We start from the raw sequence: 22,839 nt of genomic DNA on the forward strand, positions 1-22,839 counted from the left end.
GATTTTTTGAATTGTATTTATTTATTTTAATTAATTTTACTTTCAGATATATATATATATATATTTAAAAAAGCATTAGAAATTTTATGAAGGTGATACAACCTGAAATTTTTCGTTAAACGACAGTGTTTCATTCATTCGTTTTGTCGTCATTCATCGCTAGCTTTACTACATCGCAAAATCGCAATCAGTCGCGGTAATGGGATGATAGATACCTCTATTCGTGCGGCAAACCTTTCTCTTCCCGTGCCTTCTTCTTGACGGTCTTGATAATTTGCTTCAATTCAAGGATGGTGCGCTTGATGTGAATCAGCTGTTGCTCGACGTCCTCGCTGCTCACCTTGACGGGTATCTCTTTCCTCTTGCAAATCTGCTGATAGATGTTCCAGCAGCACGCCTTCACTTGCGTAAGCTCCAAGTTCTTCGCCGCGGCAGTTTCCTTTATTTTCGAAACGATCGTCTCCCATTTCAAAGCCTCCGCTTTCGCTCGATCGTACCTCTCTTGCAATTGCGCCAATTTATTATTCAGTCCCATCAATACTTGCGTCTTGGTTTCTGTCAAGTGATGCTGCACGTATAAAGAAAATTATCTCTATAACTCTCGGCTCTTCGATTCTTTTTTTTCTATTGAGAAGAAAGATGGCAGGAGAAAATATACCGTATGAAAACGGATATTTGAAAGCCAAGAGATATTAAACTCATAAAAGAAATTTATATGAAAAGAATTCGAGTGAAAATCGTACAAAGAAACGGCAAATGCAAACATATATAGGTAAGAATACGCGATAAAATAAAAAATAAAGAGATATTTCAATAAAAGATGTATGAAAAAGTGCTTTGAGTTGGCGAAAATTGATAGAGAGAGAGAGAGAGAGAGAGAGAGAGAGAGAGAGAGAGCACATTATTGCGATATAGTCGTATCAATTATATTTAGAGCCTACGCATAATGGAAGAAATATTACAGAAAAAAGAATTATTAAATATTAGAAAAATAAAAAATTAGAATAAAAATTAAATGTAACGCACAATAGATATGAATAATCTTATTTATATCTGTTGTCGTTACGTATAATCATTTTATTCCTAATTATTTTATTTCTCTAATATTTAATATTTATTCCTGTTCCTAATATGCCTCATATTTTATTTATATCTATAGTGTATTAAGTTTAATCTCTATTTCTGATCCTTTTATTTTTCTAAATTTAATATATTTATTTTGTTAATATTTCTTCCATTGTAAGCAAAACCTTAAGGCAAAGATAAGGCGATTAAATTAAATAATTCATATTAGGATAATGTATACTCGTATGTGCGAACTTGTATGATCATAATGAGGCATATAAGATAGACGATTATTCGAACAATACTATTTTTGCTCCTTTTTCTTCTAGCATTCGAAGGTTCTTGTCTTGACGATCAGACAACGCCTGCCTGGCCTCGACTAAAGTTTCGTAGCGATTAAAAATTTCGTTGATCGATTGAAACTCGTCCGTCTCGTTCACGACCCTGTCCAAGTAATTTTGGTACTTCCTGTATTCCCCTACGAACCGCTGCATTTTATCACGTACGTTTCTCATATACTGCACTTTCTGCTCCAATTCCTCGATCTAATAAAAAAATAGGTACGATCGATATATGAAATCCTTAATTCTTCTTGATTTTAATTGTAAATATAAGGCGCTCGACTGAAATTAAGATCGCGAGGTTCACTTTGGAGCTTTCTTTCCTTCGTCAATTGCGTACTTCTTGCTTGTATTTTTCCTGACGCTCGTGTTCCTCTTTGATCTTCTGCTCAGCTCGCTCGCACTTCTCGACGTTCTCCTTTACGAACGTATTAAACTTTATGAGAGACTGCCGCAACTGCAATTGCTGCTCTCTCGCCTCCTCCCATTGCTCATCCATGTAATTACGTCTTATTTTCTGTTCCTCTCGTTTCTCCTTTAATATTTCATTAATCTCAGCTAATTCTCGACGAGCCCTGATCACCTCGGTCGCCGGGCAAACCCTCGCTTTGTCCCATTCTGGATATTTTCTAATATTATTATAGATAACGACAAGAATGTAATTTATAAATATAATAAATAACGAAATATGATAAATTAAATTTATTTTAAAATTTATTAAAAATATAATTTTTTTGTTATTAATAAAATTAACGTGAGAATTGATAATTTTATTGTACTATCCGCTTCTTATCGATTGTTATGTGATACAGTGGATTGTCTATTTTTACGTTCCTTACATATCTTCGAACTATTTATTATGCCTTCTAATTACTGATAAACCCATGATCCTTTAATAAAGAATAATTAAAAATACCTTATTACAACATTTATAATTATTTTTTAATTGCGTTACTTGATAGACTGGCGTTCCTCTTGCTTGGATATAAAGTACTCCGAAACTGCTTTCTGCGAATCGGTCGGGATAACAGCTCTTTGCACGAGATTTCTCGACTCATCTTGCGCCGTAGCCATTTCTTTTTCTTTTCGAAACGTTCCTTTATTAACCGCAATTTTTCAACAAATGTGTCAATACGAGAGTGTCTATAGGCTTTTAAAAAAATGTCGTGAAAGGAAGCACATGTTTGCCGTGCACGACTGATCGATCAAACAAATTGAATGCAGTCGCGTAGGCGCAAGAAAGAGACAAGAAACACGTGGTATAGACGGCGTGGACGCGTAGTGGGAGAGAAAGTCGACGGCAGGAGAGGCATTGTTGAAAATAACGAACCGGATTTTATTTATATCGTACACTTTATACAAGAGTTAACAACTTTATTAAAAAAAAAAATGCATAGCTATTAGATATCGCACGGATGAAAAAGAGATGAACGGAAGGGAGATTGACGAGAATGATTAAAGCATATCCGTTCACGAGTGGACTTCCTGGCCGAGCAGAGAAAGTTGCTTGAGCAATTGCTTAGCGTTGTTGAAGGTCGTGGAGCCGTAGATCACTCGTTTGTTCACCCCAGCTCCGCTTCGTTGCTTCACATAGTCCACCAGATTCTGGTACTCTATGTAATTGCCGCCGCCAACCACGAAGACTATCACGTCCTGGAACGTCGGCCGATTCTTCGGCATCTGTTCGGTGTGCTTGAGCTGCTTCGGGTCCAGATAGAGGTAATCCTCGGTACGCGAGGACTGCTTAGATTCCATCAGCTCGTCCACTATCTTGGTGACTGGCAGATTGTGCTTCTTTACCACCAGATTCTTCACACCCTCCATGACGAATGACGAGCCTTGATTCATCAGCTTGGAGAACATACTGACCGTCTTGGTACCGCCGCCTTCGTAGCTACTCTGGATCTCGGCTATCCTAGTGTAATTGCGTAACCGCTTTACGTATACCAGTGGATTCAGATCGCAGCCGGCTGCGGTTAGTGCCGTCTCCAATTTATTGTAATCCGCGTCGGACATATTCGTGCAAATAAAATAAATAATAGCAAGACGTAGTTTGTCTTCAGGAGTGCCGCAGTCTGGATCGCCGATGGTTTCCAATACGCTCCGGTCCAACGTTTGCTTGCTCATAATTTTCTCCTCCAGCTCAAAGAACGTATCGAGTCGTCTAGACTTGATAGCGTTCAGGATACCTGTGGCCACTGAAGTGTGCATATCGATCAGCCGCTTCATATCCAGGAGTTGCGGCAACGAATTCACGGCGCTTGTCAAACGCGCCGTGTTATTGGATACCATAGACAACGCTACCTCGCTGTCATTGTCAATACCCATAGAGAATTTGAGCTTCTTCACGTCCTCCTCGAAAGTACGGTACTGCTCCAGCTCCTCCTGTATGGCCTCTGCCACTCTGGGGAACGGACTGCCTTTGTGCTGGCACCAGAAGTGATCCCGGTTGTCCAGCTCGTAAGCGCGTGTCTTGGAGCGTGTCCCGCCAGCGGGAGATCGACCTACGTTCTCTTCTACGACAAGCCTATTTAACGCCATCTCCAGAACATCATGCGCCAGTGCCTGGTACGTCCACGTGTGATGCAGCGGGGTAGCCATGTCGACGTTACGGTCCAGCACGATGAGCAGAGGCCTCTGGAAACTGTAGTGGCCGGTCGCAGATGCTTCACCCTCGAACAGGTTGTTCCTCGCATCCCATACGTTCTCTCGCAGTTTCTTGTCGATCATCTTGGCAACCATCTCGGCGGCATTACCCCTGGGACACCTTATGATCGGCACGGTGCCCAAAGTGACAAACACTGAAAACAAACAGTCTACAATAATATCCATCACGGACTCCATTTCGCTGTCTTTGACGTCACCGCGATTGATCGCATGATAGGATATCACATCGCTGTTCTGATGTCGCAGGACAAACAGATCGTCCTCCAGGGTGATGAAGTTCAGGTACTGATCGAACACCTTGTGAATGCTGGCGACGACGCCGCCGAGCAACGCCGCAGTCGCCAGATCTTCCATCCTTTGCCGGCTAATTGGCGAAATGAAATTCATATGATAGATATCATACAGGCCGTTCTGCAGATCCTGGCCGATCCTGCCAAGATTCTCGTCCGTGGGCGCGCAGAAGTAGATCGCCGGTACCTCGGGGATGGAGTCACGGTCCGAATGCAGCTGCATGTGTAACGTGATGCCAAGCTCGCGCAGCTCCTTGACGGAGATCAACGGCGATATGATGTCCTGGCCAAGGCGGTCGTAAACGAGGATCTTCCACGTCGGCACCGCGCTTTCGAGCCCTGGCTCGGGCAGATTCAGATTCAGCATCTGCTTCAGGGCGTTTATTTGACGGTCGCGTAGACTCATCTTGACGGGCCTGTCGAGGAACCTAACCTCGCACGCGATATCCCGGGTACTCGTACTCGATCGGGAACCGGAGACCAGTCAAGTTACGTGGCTCGTAAACGCCACTGCGATCCCTGGGAGACGTCGAACGCGCACCCGGTGTCGCATATAGAGCAGAATTCTTAGAAATCTGTCAAACTAGTTCGGTCTTGTACTCCCTTCGAGCTGTCAAACTATCCGTATGATTGCGTATGGAGAGATGGACACGTCACATTGACGTTTTTCATGGTCGATACAAATGTATTTACACGAGTTATCTAAAAAGCACAGTGACCTCATTTACCTACAGCAAACATAACGTAACACTTACCTATCGCAGTTATCTAAATTATCTATCACTGCTGTATCACGACTAGGATAGCGGTCATGTAACTTTTTCCCTAGTGCGAAAACGTAAAAAGTGAATTTTTACTTTTCACGTTTCCGTTCTAAAGAAAAAGTTACATGATCGCTACTCAGCAATATTAAAGAGAATATTTACATCTGTACTCCCCAAAAATGGACTTTGGTGGCTCGGGATAAGAGACTTGTAGTGTCTTTCTTTTCATTTTCATTAATCCTAAAGTAGTTACGATAATTGAACATGGCCGGAGACACTACCTCGTCTTCTGATCAGAGGTTTATTCGCGTCGCATGCTCCAACACGTTTGATAGAGTGAGTAGGAGCTATGGTAGGAGCACGTTGGAGCATGTTGGAACTTGCGACGCGAACAAACCTCAGGATTAACGTGTATCACATATTCAGGAGCGTTGTTTAACTCTTGAACACCCCACACTGAGTTACGGTAACCCAGTCCGTTTGAAAAAACAATTTTCGAAAAAAACGATTTTTTTTTAATTTTGAAATTTCTTTTTTTTTTTTTTTCAAAATATCTTGGTTACCGAAAGTTTTATGATATTCTTATCTATATATCCTTTTTCCTTACTGTCTGTTGTATCGATTAAAAAAAAAAGTTAAAATTGATGCGTTAGATCCCGGGATAAAAGCAAAAGAAGATTCCAAGGTTACCGTAACCCATGTGTGATGAAATCAGGTGGCGAAAATAGTGTGGTGTTCTCTCTCTCAAGGGTTAATTAAGATCAGACTTCTGCATTTATTTTTGTAAATATACATATATGATGTTTTCGGAAGTTTATCCTTATAATGGCTGCGTTCAGCAGAAAAAACAGCTTTGCAACTGTTGTAAAATTCTTTAATATGATTGGTCTTGCCCTTAGTTCCTCCTTGGATCTAAATATATAAACCAATCGTATTCAAGGATTTTACAACGGTTGCAAAGCTTTTTCTGCTGAACGCAACCAATGATTTATTGCGTTCTGCTTAGGCAGGATCAACGACGTGGACGTAGCAGGTATTTGATTCTGTGTGTGTGTTTAGTCTTTCGCATCACTAATCACACATACACGTACGCACGCACACATGGAATCAGATACCTGCAGATACGTACACGTCATTGATCCTGATGGGTAACGCTGAAAGCAGCACAATACATTACTTACACGCATTTACACAAAATTAAAAGGAATTAAAATTTGAAATTGACACTTTAATTTCCTTTCTAATAAAATTTCCTGCAATAATTTGTTTCTGAATTATACTGAGTTTACAAGAAAAAGTTGTCCGTTTTATAACACTTTTTTTTTAAACTGCTCTAATCTTTTTTAAAACGTTATAATAAAAACGTTTATCAATAAAAAAAATCGTAGAAAAATGTTCCAAATATGGATTTGTTTGGAATTAATCAAGGATCTTAAATATACACTTTTGTGCCTAATTCATAAAACATTTTATTTAAAATTATATCAGCAAAAAGAAATAATATAATATTGAGCATAACGTTTTAGGCCGGAATCAGATTACTCGTTGAAGATTGAGATTGAAGATTGAAAGATTGAAATTTGATCAATCAAAACAATAGAAGCTAAATTTCTTTATTCTCATTGGTCAAATTTCAATCTTCAATCCGCAGTGTCAATTATTTTCAATGCGTAGTCTAATTCCAGTCTTATAATAAAATATCTAAAATTTACACTTTCTATTTCTGGTAAATTTATTTTCCACACTGTTTCTTTAACAATTATCTATGTTTATATATGTATCAACGCAAACTCCAAGAGTTTCTTTTCACTGATACGATCTCTTAACCAAACTTTTAAATGCCAAAGAGCTGGAAAACTTCGTTTAGCAAAAACAACACTTATCGGTAGACATAATAATATTTTAAGTAGTCTTGCAATTAGTTTCGCATAACGCTGCAATAACGCGGTATCTATAATACAATAGAGCATGAATAAGTTTTAAACCGCAAAAACCTAGAAGTTTCTTGAATTGAAAAGTATTTGTGAAATATCAAAATTGTGATTAAGCATTTTAGAAACATTTAAAATATATGTAACATTTCATTATAAAATATTTTTAAAAAAGGAGACTCCAAGAGGGCGACCATAGCCTCCATGCCCCCTCTCCCCCTCCCCATGGATCCGCCACTTTAAGTCAACGCTCAGAATTATAAATTCTGAGCATTGATCTAACAACATTAAACATAAATATCCGGTTTATAAAAAGAAAATATTTAAAATTCTTTTTAAGTATCTTCGTGAGTAAGTACTTTAAAATAAAAATAATTTAATTCTCTCAAGTTCCGATAATTTTTCTGAAAACCATTGAAATATGAAATGTTAAAGCAACTGAGAATATAAGTAAAAGTCTCGGTAAAAGTGTATGAAAAATTATAAAGAAAAATTAAAAAATAATCTGTTAAAAAAGTTGTTTTTTTCAGATATATATAGTAAATGAAACAAAGATATTTTCTGAAATATATCAGGTGACTAGAGTTTTATCTTTTGTAACGAAAATTCTATCGTTCTATGATTCATAATTAATATACAGTAAAATATGTTTAAAAAAATAAGAGAATAATAATCTTTTGTATGTTTTTATTTTTTGCGCATAATAACGAATATGTATCTTTAAGATTTATTAAGACATACATACAAGATCGATGTTCCTGTAACTTTTTGACACACCGCTTATAGGCAGATGGAGTGGACTAAATTGAATAAAAAATCCTCTATTTATCATTCTGCAATATATATATTTTCGCAAGTTTTTTTTAATTTATACCCAATAAGCAGAATGTCTAAAATCGACGTATAAAACAACTTTTAAGATATTTTTAAGAGTTCTTCAAGAAGCATTTTATAAAGAATTCTAAAAAATATCTCGAATTTGTGTTATACGTTGATTTTACTAACTTTATTCGGCAATATTTAGAAATTAACTCTCGTTAACTATTGTGAAAATTGTAAAATAATAAAAGACTTTTTGACTCAGTTTATTAGTCTACCTGCCCATAAACGGTGTGTCAAAAGGTTTAGGATATATATATACATCCTGTAATATTTCTTCTATTGTACGCACAGCTTTATATGTATATACATATAAAACTGTGCGTACAATAGAAGAAATATTAGGAAAAGGAATAAATATTGAATATTAAAGAAATAAAACAAATGTTAAATAAAGATTAAAAAACGTAACACACAATAAACAAGATACGACATATAATATATATATATATCATATATGTCGTTATATCATATTGGCTGCGTTCAGCGAACTCAACAGTTGAATGAGCGCTCGCTGCTATTGATGTATTCTTCCAGAAAATGCTGATTGAATAATCTAAAAGAATACACCAATAACAGCGAGCGCTCACTCAACTGTTGAGTCCTCTGAACAGTCTGAACGCAGCCGTTATTTATATCCACTGTGTGTTACATTTAATTTCTATATTCTCAATTTTTTCTTTTATATTAATATTTCTCTCATATTTAATATTTATTTCAAATATAGTATAGTACACGTAACGTATACTATATTATATCAAATAAAATTTTTCTCGGAGAGAAAGTTTAATTGAAATTTTATATAGTTTTAATACATTTGCTTCATTGAATGCGCACAGTCTAAAATCTTCAAACACATAAATCTGTCAAAATATGTCAGATTTTCAAATAGATCAAAAATCTGAAAAGAATTTACCAAATATCATAAATCCTTTTATGACCCTCCACAGGCAGATGTCTAGAAATTTAAGATCCTATTCTGTTTTCCTCCATAAGGCCAATCCATTGTTCTAATGGAAAGCGAAGCGCTGATTGGCTAGCATCGACGCCACATTATCGTTGCACAGTGCTGCCGCACTCGACAAATTATTCAGTTCACAGCGAACTTCAAGGCGTACGTGTGTAGTGTAGACTATGGTGTAGACGGTGTGAACTTGTGTGCTGTATCTACAGATTTATAGACAACTTCAGTCGAGTTTATTCCGTGCAGGAGTGACCGCAGCGACATCACGACCTGTGTGTGAAGGCCTGATAATTGGATTTGATTGGATTTTCCAAGTGGAGAGCAACCGACCGTGCAGTGGCAGACGTCCAATAGGAAACAGCGTTATATCGAGCGCTATTCCATCGGCAGATGAAACGGTGGTATGTAGCGGCAGCCATTTTACGTGAAGATCCTGTTCGCGTAAGCAGTAGTGTAGTGCAACGCGCGTGGCTTTTTTGAGGATCCCGTCGAGGGTACGGGCGTCCACCGTACGAGACTATGCCTGCTTACGTCGCGCAATGCGCTAAAGAAGGTAATTAATCGTCGGATGATTGGCAATAAAAAATAAGAAGCGTTCAACTGTGAATTTCGAGGAAACGGGCGGCGAAGACAAGACGGTGACTCCAGATGCGAGCTGAACGTCGCCTCGCGACCGCACTTTGACACGCGGATCCTGGTGCATAACGGATGACGTCGGAGATCGCGTCCGGGACGCGCAGTGGGTTCATCTTCCCGCATACAGAGCGGCTGTTTCGATCGCGGGTGCGAGTGAGAGCGAGCGCGAAAGAGGGAGACCGCGAGAGTGAAATCGATAAAGTGTTTCTCCGCGTACAGACGTGGCCGACGACCTTCGTCTAGAGCCGCGGATGATTACGTAAACGGTCACGTCGCGAGCGGAGTTCCCGTCGGAGTCTCGAAAGTGGCACCCGGGTTCCCGGACAACTGCATTTCATCCGCATCCTCGGCTAGGGAGAATCGGAGACGCGTAACGGAGCATCGCTATGCGTCGCCTTACCTCGTCTCGTTTCGCCTCGCTTTCGCGTCCTAGATTTCGTCTCGGTACGACCGCAAGAAGCATGCTTTCCTTCTCGGCACGAACGTAAAAAGCCTCGCCGTCGCTCGACTGTGATATCATGTCGCAAGCACGGTTATCGCTCCGCATTCTCTTTTTCTCCCGGTGAATCATCTTTCGAGAATTCCGCTTTCGGGAATTTCCTTCTCAGTGATAATTTGCGTGCAAATATTAGAACGCGTTTCGAAGTAAATTATGCACAGGAGAGACGCGCGACGCAATCCTTCGGGCTACGGTATGTCGAAATCGCGCGGCTTCTGAATCCTGTTGACACGGTGCATCCTGCTGGATTGTGAGTTTAAGTTGACTCGTGCCGTGTGTGTTTTACAAGTTTTCTGGAAAAGCACGTAGATTTCCATGAGATATTGAGATGATGTAACACCCATTATTGCGAGTGCAATATCGAATATACAAAAGATCCAGAGTTGAAGATTGTTAGAATCTCTTTTTGGAATCATATAATTATTGTTACAAAACATCTAATCAATTCGCATTTCAGAAAATATTCTCTTTAATATCCAATAAAAAATAATTATTTCTGATGGCAATAATTATCTTTTAATAAATTGTTAGAAGGAATGAAAAGTTGTAAAAATTTTTCTTGTATTTACCTAATACACAAATTGTTTTCTTTCTTTACATAAATTAATCTTTATATATATATAATTGTTTTTTTAATTAAAGAAATATAAACGTTTTGCTACAAATGTGTTTTTCTTTTTTATGTTACAGTTTAAATTCATGCTCTGGGTTTGATTTGGATCTTCGTCGTGTGTTTATTCATTAGTGGCATCATGTTCTCGTCGACAAAGTCCAAAGAAGTTGCAGATGAGTACATCTCATCTCTATCTGATCTTACTATTAACAGTAAGCCGCTTATCAACATGCTCACCATGCTGGCTGAAGATAATATCGAACATGCATCAGCGATAGTGCAAGCTGTCGAGACTCATCTACAAAAGGTTATTTATCCACCATAGTTACACCTAAAATATTTTATAAAATATATTGATCTTAGTCGAAATTAATAATTACGTATTAATGCGATTAATTAACTCGCATAAAACTGCAAACTTTTTTTTCGTCTCACAGTAGTAACTACTTTATTTCTATAATTACAAAATTCCTTTCCATTGACACAATGAAAAGTTCTGTTGCTGTGTCACATAGCATATAGCATGCACAACAATTTTGTAATTTTGTCTTTATTCTTTCTCTTTGCATCACTATAAATCCATCTATAAAGATATTTATAAACAGTCTGTGATATTTTTGTAAAGAATATAATTAATAAGAATAAAATTAATAGGTTTTGTATTAAAGCATTGTTTGGCTATTTTATAGCTATTCTATATGCAATAAGTTCTTCTGTTTTCTCTTTGTATAAATTAAATTAATAGTTAGGAAAACAGAAAGTGTATATGAACAACTGCAATAATTTGAGACTGCGTTATATAAGAAATAATATTTTATATCAAGGTTTACAGTAGTTGTATTATACATTATGTGTGTTAAAGTAACAAATAAAATATACTATCAACACTTATTGACTTTGATATTGTATTATATTTATGTTAAATTCCAAATATGCTACGTATATTTCATTAATCAAGATATTTGAAATATGTGTTCATGTCCAATCAGTCAGTTGATTTACATGTTTTATACATAAATAAATCACATACCTACATGTACATGCTGTTAAATCCTTAAGATTAAACAATGCCTAAGTAATACTACTTCATAAGAACACACACTTAACCCTTAAACGCCACACTATGGAAATAACACACTTGGATATGGCAAATACTCAATCCAATTCGATTTTTATAACTTATAAAAATGGACATATTGTAAACAATTTTTTTTTTCAATCGAAACGCTAATCATTAAGAAGTATAACGATACCAAGCAAATGTATATATATTTTGATTAATAAAAAGCAACAAGAAAAGCATCGGAGAGGCATTGGAAAAAGAAAGCTAGATATTCTACAAACTCGAAAAGGCGTTTAAGAGTTAATTATATAAAATAGAGCATATTATTTATATATTAATTTGTTGAATTTCGAAAAGTGCGATACTAGTTTGTCGATATGTGATATATCGTTGCGTTAATAGAAAAGTGACACAACTCACAGTAAGCAACCTTTAGCACAGTAGAGCATTTAAAAAATTCTTTCTAAATTGGAACAATGTTTTAATTAAGATAGTGAATATGTGTGCATAACTTCACTTTCTTTCATGTTATACTTTTAATTAATAATTTATTCTTTAAAATTATGTCATGAGTTTAAGATTTGCACAGTGTAATCCTAGTATAAGGTTGTATAAGTTTCATTCCTTATCAGAGTTGTGACACTTCCACATAAGCATTATGTAATAAATTTTAAATCATTTTTGTATCATTATGTCAAATTATGTATCATTTTTTAACAACAATATATTAGTCTTTAAGATAGATTTCGTTTTGTTATCTCAAATGTGCGAATTGTTGACTTATGTCGCTTTTCTTTCAACGCGGTGATATATTTTCATATGCAAAACGTTCCGAAATTTCTACATTTTTCCTTAGCTGTACATTTTTTAACAGATTTATAATGGACATTTTCCCAATGGAAATTTGATAGGTGGCTGTTTCTTGTTACACTATTTTTATTTACAGCATTAAATGTACTGGCAATTTAGCCGCAGTTAAAATATCTGTACAAATAAAATATATCTGTAATTAATTGAAAAATATAAGATTTTACTATGTGTTACCCTTGTGAAATTATCCTTTTCGAAATCTAATGTAGCGAATTTCTACGTTAAGTATTTTCATAATTAGTCTTCCTATCAAGCTCTTCTAAGGAAAAATGGACTTCAAATTAAAAAAATATGCCCGAAGCTGAAGATAATCACAATGATTCTGGAATGTGCATGTATATTGAGATATTTTTAAACCGTACACATATATAATAGCTTAAGTATCCTTATTAATTGTAAGTAGTGAGGTAGCGTATTTTGCATATTATTGTGTTCCACTAGGTGAGAAGTGACATCAAGTTACCTGTTCTCTATCTCATCGACTCGATTGTCAAGAATGTGAATGGAGACTATTTGAATCTCTTCACGCAGAACATAGTAAACACATTCTGTGGGGTATTTGAGAAGGTAAATATCTTTATTGTTTTTATAAAATCGCTGATATAAGGTCTGTTTTTCATATCTAAATTAGTGTACTTTCTTTGTATTTAAGGCAAAATAGATATATGTTTGATATTTGGCGAAAGCTAGAAGGAAATTTATTTTAATACAGTCTAGTGTAGCAATAAAGAAAAATATCTGTAGAATATTGTTAGGAAATATGATTCTTCCTCGCGCGATCGACGATCTGTCGCTGACCGGGAGTAACCTTTGCTTTCTATACGCACGCAATGAGAAAACTACAAACTACTGAGTTTCTGAAAGGAACATTTCAGCATGTATAGAGTTCGATATTTTATATTTCACGATGACATAAGATAATTGTTCGATCAATATAACATTGGCTTACAACTCTGAAAAGTTTCATAGATACTCGTGTAGCGGTTCTCTCTTTCAGAAAGAATACATATACTCGTATCTCAAATTCTAAGAAAAATCTTAATAAATTTAGTAAATGAAAATAAGGAAAATTTTTTATCAAACATGTCAAATGATTGACGATATTTGAAATAAAAAAAGATTGGTTTTGCACTAAACTTTCCTCTACTTTTTTTTAATTATATTGTGTTTAAATTATGTAATGTGGTACAATATGATGTTACTTTCATAAATAGGTTGATGAAAATACAAGAGCTAGCATGTGGAAGTTGCGGCAAACGTGGAATGATGTATTTCCACCAAATAAGCTATTTTCATTAGATGTACGGGTGCAAAGTATCGATCCTGCATGGCCAATCACTGCCCCACCTACTAGTATTCCTTCAGGATCTATACATGTCAATCCAAGATTTCTTTCAATGGTAAGTTTCATACATGTACACAATTGTATGTGCAAGGGAAACGTATTATATTATAAATGTTAATTTTTTCAGCCTCAACAAGCCACAACATCAATCGTTCAGCCCGTTAAATTGCCACCAGGAGAACCGGTAACAACAACAGAAGCAGTCATGAGAGAACAGCTGCTGAAGAAGCAGCGAGAATTGTTAGAATTACAAAAGAAAAAAATCGAGTTAGAACTGTTGCAAGCTAAAGCAAGTTTAGAGCAACAGCAGAGGCAACTTGACAAACAAGCTGGAAGCTTGAAAACGGAAGTGGTAAATGTCTATACAGTCAACCTAAAAATAAATATAAGCTAAGAATCTCTTATGGCTCTTTTTCATAATTGAATGCTTTATTATATTGGATTTATTTTATATGAGTAGTAATATAATATCTTTTATTACTTTAGGTTGTGTCCACTGCACATGTTGCGCCAACTACGGAGACAACAACGCAAGCGAAACCTGTCGCACCTGTAGTGCCAAATCAAACTTCAAAACAAGTAGCAAAACAAGTAAGATGTCATATGTACAATTTAAAAAGAGTTTAGAGTTTAAAGGATATTTTGGAATAAAAAATATTTAAAAAAAAACGATTCCACCTATCCCACATATATAATTGCTCATACTTAATTATATTAAACCGCTGAATATTAAATGTAACTAACAACAATTTTACTTGCTTATAGTTTCCAGCAGCGGCAGCGTCACTTTTGAAGAACGTAGGAGCAAACAGTGGTCCACGAATTGCACCAGCCAGTAGTATAGCAGTAGCATCAGCGAAGCCAGTCTCGCGAGATCCACGTTTGAAGCCTACTTCTGCTATTCAGGATGTGATAGTGCCAACGATAGATCCACGACAACGACCGGGTACGACCAGTCCGAAAGAAGCGCGGAACGAAAGTCAAACGCAGCAAGTGGCAAATACAATTGTAACTTCAAACCAATTAAAACAACAACCTTCGAAATCGGCTGTAACTATCAACAAGCTTCCGGTCAATCCCGGCGCCGGACCTGATAATACAACGTTATTAAACGTTATGAATAACAATAATTCTGATAATAATAGCAATAATAAAAATTTTAATAGTAATATAAATAAAGATGCTACCTCGCATCGCATAAGTCAAAAGAAAGATCCTAGATTAAATATTAATAGTAGTGCTAACCTAAACAGTAACAACTCCAAGAACATTCAGAATTTATCGGTTTGCAGTAATAACTCGTCTTCAGTATTATCAATGGGAAATCGAGGAAGTGGAGGTAGTGACATCAACAAGTCAAAAGATTCGAAGAGCTCAAATTCGCGCGGCTCTTCCTCTTTGGCTGACAAGTCTTCCACTTCCTCCAAATCTTCGCATAGGAAATTAGGCAATAAGTCGCGATCTAAACAGCCTCAGATATGTCCGAATAAGATTCCGAAAGTCGACAGAGACTCGAGTCCGATTAGGTCAAAATCTCGTGAAAAAGACAGCGAAGACAGTTCACCGTCCTCACGTACCTCTCCACAATCCTTCCAAGCCTCTAAAAGCCGTAAGAAGAACACAAAATCGAGAAAGCGTAGTCCAAGTCCTCCGTATAGAATCCCCAGGCGTAACGACGCGAAATCGAGCTCGAGCTTGAATAGTTCCGGTGGTGTTACTGAGGAGGAGCAATCTGGTTCGTTAATAGTATCTCCTCCTCATCCACCCGCATTCAAAGAGATCAGACCGAACGCTAGACAGAGAAATTATGTAAGACGAAATAAAGACGACAGTCTTAGTCCGGAACGTTCTCCGGTCAATGCTGGAAATACTCAAATCGCAGCCGAGCCAACATTGGAATCTTCTAGCAAAGACGAAGATCTCAGGGCACCACTATCTCTACCTGGAGCCGCTGTTTCTATACCCGAAAAGAGTGAGTCAACAGTGCTTCGAAACATATATCTATATGTAACAACGTGTAACACTATTCATAAATATCTGTCATCCAATATATATCATCTATATTTCAATTGTGCATGTAAGAGTATCTGTCAATTTTCCTGCGTGCTTTCTCTAGTTACTGCTAAAAATTCTGTCTTGAATATTTTCTCATAAAGGTGACTACAATATTTGCCTCATCTGTGGTAGCAATTGCAAGACTGTAACAGGTGATATCTTTTAAAAGTAGTATTTTCAACTTATCGTACTAACTTCTCTTGTTTTCGTAATTATATAATTTCAATTACTTTTGTGAGATCTCTTAACGTGCATTTCTTCAGGAAAATATTGTCTGAAAATCTATTTCTTCGAAATGCATATATATTAGGGACGTATAATAAAGAGAAATGGTAATATTAAGTTAATCTATAATAAATTTTTCTTGCACAAGTTACCTTATCTTGAATTCTTTTCCAGAAGAAGATTTAGATCTACGAGTCTTACCACCTGTTAACACTAACAAAAGACGCAGTGAAGAGTGTGTCGAGGCGACCCCACCGAAGAAAACTAAGGCTGAAAAGTTTGACGCGTATGTATCATTAGCTGAATTTTTTAATTACATTAAAATCATATGTGTACGATAATCTGCAAAAATACAATAATTTACACTTTTTCAATTTTACAGATTATTTGGTAATGAAGACGTGGATTTGCGCACTTTGACGCATCCTAATGCCGGTCGACCTCCGACACCTCCACCGCCTGTGATTTCCGGGGAGGATGGAAAAGATGGTTGGGCGAAGTTAAAGACACCCACGAAAAATGATAGAGATAAGCAAGTTAATAATACTGACGATAAGCGCGACCGAGATCGTAATAGAGATAGGTTGGGACGTCTCAGACTCTATAACAAACTTCCGGACGATCCTAAAGAGAGAAGAAGAACGTTATCGAACGACGAACAGGATTCCAGACCAGGACGCAGAGGCCGGGAGAATGATAAACCTGAGAGAAATGACGATAGAAATATTGAGATAATAATGAAACAAGCTGCTGAACAATTGAATCAGGGATCGATTACGAAAATGCAGTACAATACCTTGATACAAGAGGTGTTACACATGAGCGAAGATCGAAAATTACGAGCTGCACAGCGTAAGGAAAAGGAGGCTGGCACAGTGATATGGGAAAAGGGTATTAATATGGATATATCTGGTCCCGGAGATCGCGCCGCGACGTTCAGCCCGTCCAATGATAAGGAAATGATACGAAACAAGGAACACCCAATGCCACGAAATCCGAATGGTCCAAGATGGCAGAATCAGCCGTGGCAACAACCTTGGGCGCATCCGCCGGGACCATCGTACGGTGGCCCGCAGGGACACTTCAATTCGGATATGAGACCTGTCGGTCCTTGGCAGAATCCGCGACACTTCGGGCCAATGCGACCGGATTACCAGTATCATAGCGGTTTTAATCACAATATGGGTCCCAACCCGCGCTTAGGACCTGGTATGATGGGTCCAATGGGTCCAAATGGGCCGATCATGTCGAATCTTTTGCCGAATGGTCCAATGGGACCAATGGGACCTATGCCAAACCCTCCTATGCCGATGGGATGTCATCCTGCAATGATGATGAATAACGGACCTATGCCTAATCTTATTACGAATATGCCACCATTAACGTCTGGTAGAAACGTATCACCGAACACATCTGGCAAGTATGATCTCGAGGATAATGATCATAGTTACAATAACGCAGTGTTAAAGAATCCGGGCTCGCATAGTCGCGAATTGCCGCCGCCAGATTCAAAACTATTGGCTGACATCGCGAGAGACACTATGAAGTCTATAAATATTGACAATATACCGCGGGAGATTCGTTATTACGGACAAACCGGTGTGGTGTTTATGAACTGGGACGATCCACGGGAGATCGGTTTCCAGGACGGTATAAGAAGAATATTGATTGACGAGAAAGACACTATAACTTGTGCATTTAATGATCAATATAAGGAGTTTATGTATGAAGGAGAAGTACACAGGTGAGTACATATGATATCCAGATGCTATTTGAATTAAATTCTAAGTGTTCTGATGCATGTCACAGTCAGATAATAATACAAATTATTTAATAAAACTATACCATAGAGATATTATTTTATCATTCAAGCCTCTGTTCTTTCCTTTTAAACTTTCAAACCATAATATGAAAAGAATTTGCTATATGTTAGGCTACTTAAAGATGGATTAGGGAAAATGAGAGTAAATTTTTTTGCTTAAATAATTTTAATTATTCTGAACATTTGATTTAAAAATGTCACTTTTGATTACTATTTTAATTCCTGAAAGATTACTTTTTGTCACTTTTTCCTTTAAAAAGCAGTTTATTCACATTTTACACATTTTTTATCTGATTATTGGATGGCTGATATCGCAAGTCATATCTTTTCAGAATCAAACTTGGAGCACCTACTCGAGAATTGTATGTTGACGATTGTTGGTATGAGTGTTACTTTGGTGGTATGCCAATAACAATCGAACTCGGCGGCAAGAAAATCAGTGTAAAGTTAGAGGGTCCTCCTCCACAAGTCAAAATCGGCACTGTAAAGCGAACGGATCTCGTGGTTGCGAAAATTAATCTTATTATTAACGCGCGAAATATGGTGCCGGTATTTTTAGATGCAAAACCACAGATGTAAGTACATTTTCTGCAACGTGTAAATTATTAAAAGAATTAAACCATAAATGTGCACTCTTGTAATCACGCTTGTTTCTTTACAGATTCGAAATCGAGGGAAAACCTCATACTCTAGAATTTACAGATGCATTACAGACAGTTCTGTTAAATGGACGACCGTTTAAAGTCGAATTTGGAGGGTTGCCTAAACCTATTATTGTTAGAGACAAGAAGCATTTCATTAGATTTTCGGTATTGCCTAGAGGAGTACGTGCTGGTCATATTAAAATTACCGGAATGAGAGGTGAAGGTCCTATCGAGTCGCCGCCACCGGCGGCGCCTTTGCTGGCTCAAAAACCGAAATTAGACGCTGCTCCTGCGCCAAGTCAATTGCCCACTGTAGAAAATGAATCCACGTCGCAAGATGATACAGATTTTACTTCTACTTCAAAACCAGGTAAAAAGTTAATTCCGTTACATATTCTTTAGATTATATAATTCTTTGATATTTTATATATTGTGCGCATGCTCTTATTACTGAAACACTACCATGTCTCCCAATAGTAATTGTGATCAATAATTGCAGACCTGCAATTAGATATCTTATCATCAGTTTTGCCATCAGCGATGGCACCGTCATCCGGTTTGTCATATCAAGCCGAACCTGTAGAAAATCCGCCAGCACCGACGTTGCCACTGAATATGAGCGAATTATTCCAAAGATTGGTCGAGACTGGTATCGTTCCAAATCTCACAGAACAAAAGAAACAGGAGGAAGAAGAGAAGAAAGAATCTGTGATTACTCCAGTTTCCTTCGATAAACCGGAAACTCTTAAAATGTAAGTTATCATTCATCGATGTCACAGTCCTCATATTGATGAGACAAAATCAAACTTCAGATATAAAATAACAATTCTCTCTTTTACAGTAAACAACCAGCAATTTCAACAGCGTTGTACAGTGGTATGCAATGTAGTTCTTGTGGCGCTAGATTCGCACCTGAGTTAGCTACTCGGTACAGCCACCATCTGGATTGGCACTTCAGACAGAACAGGCGTGAACGTGACTCTGCGAGAAAAGCGCATTCTCGACCATGGTATTATGATGTCAGCGATTGGATACAGTTCGAGGAGATCGAAGATTTGGAGGACAGAGGTTTGTATATTTTTTTTCAGTTATGTTATTCAGAGTTCACTTGAAATTCACAATATCAGGCTAGCTGAATTATAAGCGATCATATTTAGCTCAGCAGACGAGCGAAAGGATATCGGAGCGTAAGGCTTGGATAAAATTTTATATTAAGAGTAATCGAAACACCCCCGTGTTTGGTTACTCCATCACGACGACACCTTGTTTCTTCTTTATTTTATATTCTTCATTTCTCTTTCAGCACAAAGCTGGTTCGAGACTGAGAAACAGACAGCGGAAACGGAAGGTATGGCTACTGATGATTCGCCTCAGGAAACATTGCAGCCTAGCGTACCAACTGGCAGCGATGAGGATTCGCGATGCCAAGTATGTCATGACGCATTTGAGCAATTCTATAATGAAGAAAAGGAGGAATGGCATTTGAGACCAGCGGTTAATTACGAGGACAAGAATTACCATCCGCTCTGTTTAGAGGATTACAAGGTTCGTGTGTCTCTCTATTCTATTTTAATTGGTAGTTTGAATCTTGTCCATTGATATGTCAATATTATATTTCATTAACATAACTACCGTTTCTTGCATTCTTACAAAAAATAGGAAAAAAGTTCAGCGGTACGTGATTCTCAATATGACTCGTATTCATATCACATCTTTAAGCTTTATTGCTCTTAGTAATAGAATAAGTACTGCTATTTATACGCAATATTTTTCCGTTTATATAGAATTATTTAAGGGGGTTTTTCAGTCTTTTCATATAATATAAAAACTTGATCAAATTTTGAGAATGAGTTTATGATTAATATATATATATGTAGATATTCCTGAGTTTTTCAAATTTTTTGACTGTACAATTTTCTTTAAATAATTTTCTTAAATCTTATTTTTATAGAAAGATAAGAATGTAAAATGTTCATAAATTATTCAACTTAAGTTATATGTTGCACGATCGTTTAGTCGATGTCACGAAAAATCAGCATTTCCTTCGCACTACCAGTTACTTTTTCTTTCGGATTGCTTTACATTTTATTTATTATTTAAAAGCAATGACCAAAAACTCCTGTATTAAAAGATATAAAAAGTCATAAAACTCTCTTTCACTTATTTGAACTAAAGAACCTCCTTAAAACCGAATTATAGACGAAATTATTTATTTTTTTAACAACATGCATTTAAAAAAGTTGAACATTTTTCACAATCTTTTTTATTTACACACATATGTAATCATATAATTATCCTCACTATCTCACTATTCATATATCATGTATTGTTCGCACCTATACTAATTAATTTTGATATAAACATATATGTATTTATTCACATTGTTTCCGTCCTCATTCAATTTAATAATCTTAATTTTGTTGAAACTTTAGAGAGCATTAGAGAAGTCAGCTTTGGCGCTTGAAGAGACCGTTTCTGAAATGGAAGAAAATAAAATGGAATGTTCCGAAGAAACGCCCGGAGATGAAACTAAGCAGGAAGAGTCTGACATAGAAATGTCGAAAAAAGAACAACTCGAGTCTACGGAGAATTTGAATCAAGTAGAGATGAACATGCAGCAACTCTTAGACTCTATTGTTGCATCAGAGAAAAAAGAAGAGTCCGTTGATGTGGAAAATTCCGAAGTTCCGCAGGACGATACGGAGGAAAAAAAAGAAAACGTAGAAAGCGTCAACGAAGAGAGTACAGAAGCTGTCATAGAAGGTGCCGAGCAAGACGCACCTACGATAAATAAAGAAGATGAATCTCCGGGCGAAGGTGTAACAATACCTTTTGAGAATATTAAAATTAAAGAGGAACCACTAGATGACGTTGATGAACAAATCGACAGCGAAGTGTTTGATTTCGCCAACGTGGAAGTCAAAGAGGAACCTATGGAGCCTGAACCAGGTATGTATATCTGCTTTAGATTATAACAAACAAATCCCTTTTTATTTCTTATAAGAACGATTTTAGATTATTCTAATTTTTCCTCAGATCCCGAACAAATTGTAAGTGAATCGAGCACGGTCGATACAACATACGCCGCAGTGAAAAGTTCCATCGACGGAAACGTGGAATTGGATTCCACACCGCCAGCTATTCCCGCGGCTCCATCGCGAATTAAGATTAATATTACTAAGCCGTTGAACATTAACAAAGAGCCAGAGGAAAATAAAGAGAAGGACAAAGTAGCGGTTGAGACATCAGCAGAGGAAAAGGCAGAACAACCATTAGTGGCAGCTTCTATTAAGCCGAGTCTACAGGGTAGGAAACTATCGATCTTACCTCCTGTAGAAAAAGGGCAAGAATTATCGGGACTTTGTTCTATTATGTAAATATCTTGTGTACAAAGTTAGAAACTATTCACTTTGCGATACAAATGTATAAAGTACTAGATTTACGTTTAGAACACGATCTATTTCTAGCTTATATTTACATCTTGTACATTATAATTTTGTACAGCTTGTACGACGTGATGACGTGGCTCTTTTAGAAAAATGAGTAGAATGTTTTTTTGTTATATTCAATGCTATTCGTGTACATGCTGTGCTCGACTTTATAGAATATTTTATTCATTATTATCCTTATAGACAAATTTATATAAATTAGTAAGTTTAGATTAGTTTCAAATAAATTTTAATTTAAATTTACTATGTAAAGCTTGCATATACACGATTCATTCGAAAGCACGAGAACTAAATCTCTAAATTTGATTAAATCACGTCGTCTAAGTTAAAAAAAAAGTGTGAAATGTGTGCAAGCGTGTAAATATGTTTAAATGTCAACATCTCAATGAACACAAAAAGAGAGAGCGCGAGGAAAAAATAGGTTGTACATATATTTCATGTATTTTGAAAAGTATGTAGTAGCATTCTTGCGCGAGAGTGAATGTATTATTTGTCGACATTGCTTTGTGATAGAGAAAACGATGAATTTACCTATGATTTATATACTCAAAACTGAAAACTTCATATACCGCTACGGTATTTGTTTAAGTTTGATGATGTTTTATCATTAAAATCTTCAAGTACTATTCATGCTTATGTAAGGGTGCGAGCCACTTTACGTTGTAAATGCTTTGAAGCATTTTTTAATTGATAAAATTTTTTTCTGATTAGTTAACG

At 36.8% G+C, this 22,839-nt stretch overlaps 4 protein-coding genes across 5 annotated transcripts in view; 1 reads left to right on the forward strand and 3 right to left on the reverse strand.

Moving 5' to 3' along the window:
• The window catches only part of LOC108728544 (bicaudal D-related protein homolog), a 43,322-nt gene extending 42,813 nt beyond the window's left edge, over positions 1–509 (reverse strand). Inside the window, exon 1 of the mRNA XM_018457135.1 lies at positions 498–509. The gene's annotated coding sequence lies outside the window, so the exon portion shown is untranslated. The remainder of the gene's footprint in view (positions 1–497) is intronic.
• LOC108728547 (coiled-coil domain-containing protein 42 homolog) lies at positions 165–2,489 on the reverse strand. The gene is made up of 4 exons (XM_018457141.1): positions 2,362–2,489; positions 1,747–2,035; positions 1,371–1,610; positions 165–568 (listed from the first exon to the last, which is right to left on the reverse strand). Exons 1-4 carry the CDS (start codon positions 2,478–2,480, stop codon positions 218–220), a joined length of 999 nt encoding a protein of 332 aa, XP_018312643.1. The 5' UTR covers positions 2,481–2,489; the 3' UTR covers positions 165–217.
• A 371-nt stretch (positions 2,490–2,860) lies between these two features.
• On the reverse strand, positions 2,861–5,005 carry Slh (sec1 family domain containing Slh). Its single transcript, XM_018457134.1, has one exon. The coding sequence runs from the start codon at positions 4,767–4,769 to the stop codon at positions 2,877–2,879; it is 1,893 nt and encodes a 630-aa protein (XP_018312636.1). The 5' UTR covers positions 4,770–5,005; the 3' UTR covers positions 2,861–2,876.
• A 4,284-nt stretch (positions 5,006–9,289) lies between these two features.
• On the forward strand, positions 9,290–22,279 carry Pcf11 (Pcf11 cleavage and polyadenylation factor subunit). 2 transcript variants are annotated; one of them, XM_018457131.1, is made up of 17 exons: positions 9,290–9,454; positions 10,727–10,956; positions 13,024–13,149; positions 13,797–13,982; positions 14,055–14,279; positions 14,414–14,518; positions 14,693–15,899; positions 16,382–16,493; positions 16,590–17,951; positions 18,362–18,604; positions 18,691–19,043; positions 19,173–19,425; positions 19,515–19,741; positions 19,977–20,218; positions 20,333–20,347; positions 21,106–21,622; positions 21,710–22,279. In XM_018457131.1, exons 2-17 carry the CDS (start codon positions 10,789–10,791, stop codon positions 22,048–22,050), a joined length of 5,682 nt encoding a protein of 1,893 aa, XP_018312633.1. In that variant the 5' UTR covers positions 9,290–9,454; positions 10,727–10,788; the 3' UTR covers positions 22,051–22,279. The 2 variants fall into 2 exon arrangements, with proteins under 2 accessions (XP_018312633.1, XP_018312634.1); XM_018457132.1 differs by lacking the exon at positions 20,333–20,347 and having other exon boundaries at positions 9,291–9,454; positions 21,710–22,278.
• Positions 22,280–22,839: the final 560 nt, after the last annotated feature.

Source organism: Mycetomoellerius zeteki, unplaced genomic scaffold, assembly GCF_001594055.1.
Source record: "Mycetomoellerius zeteki isolate Tzet28-1 unplaced genomic scaffold, Tzet1.0 scaffold62, whole genome shotgun sequence".
In the NCBI taxonomy this organism is placed as follows: Eukaryota; Metazoa; Arthropoda; class Insecta; order Hymenoptera; family Formicidae; genus Mycetomoellerius; species Mycetomoellerius zeteki.

Excerpts from the sequence above, each read along its gene's own strand:
- Slh (XM_018457134.1), bottom strand. The coding sequence starts at position 4,769 with ATGAGTCTACGCGACCGTCAAATAAACGCCCTGAAGCAGATGCTGAAT.
- Pcf11 (XM_018457131.1), top strand. The coding sequence starts at position 10,789 with ATGTTCTCGTCGACAAAGTCCAAAGAAGTTGCAGATGAGTACATCTCA. Across the intron at positions 19,426-19,514 it reads AAACCGGAAACTCTTAAAAT|TAAACAACCAGCAATTTCAA; the intron begins GTAAGTTATCAT and ends TCTCTTTTACAG. Across the intron at positions 21,623-21,709 it reads ACCTATGGAGCCTGAACCAG|ATCCCGAACAAATTGTAAGT; the intron begins GTATGTATATCT and ends ATTTTTCCTCAG.
- LOC108728547 (XM_018457141.1), bottom strand. The coding sequence starts at position 2,480 with ATGGCTACGGCGCAAGATGAGTCGAGAAATCTCGTGCAAAGAGCTGTT. Across the intron at positions 2,036-2,361 it reads GAGGAACGCCAGTCTATCAA|AAAATATCCAGAATGGGACA; the intron begins GTAACGCAATTA and ends TAATAATATTAG. Across the intron at positions 569-1,370 it reads AAGAAAAAGGAGCAAAAATA|CATCACTTGACAGAAACCAA; the intron begins GTATTGTTCGAA and ends TTATACGTGCAG.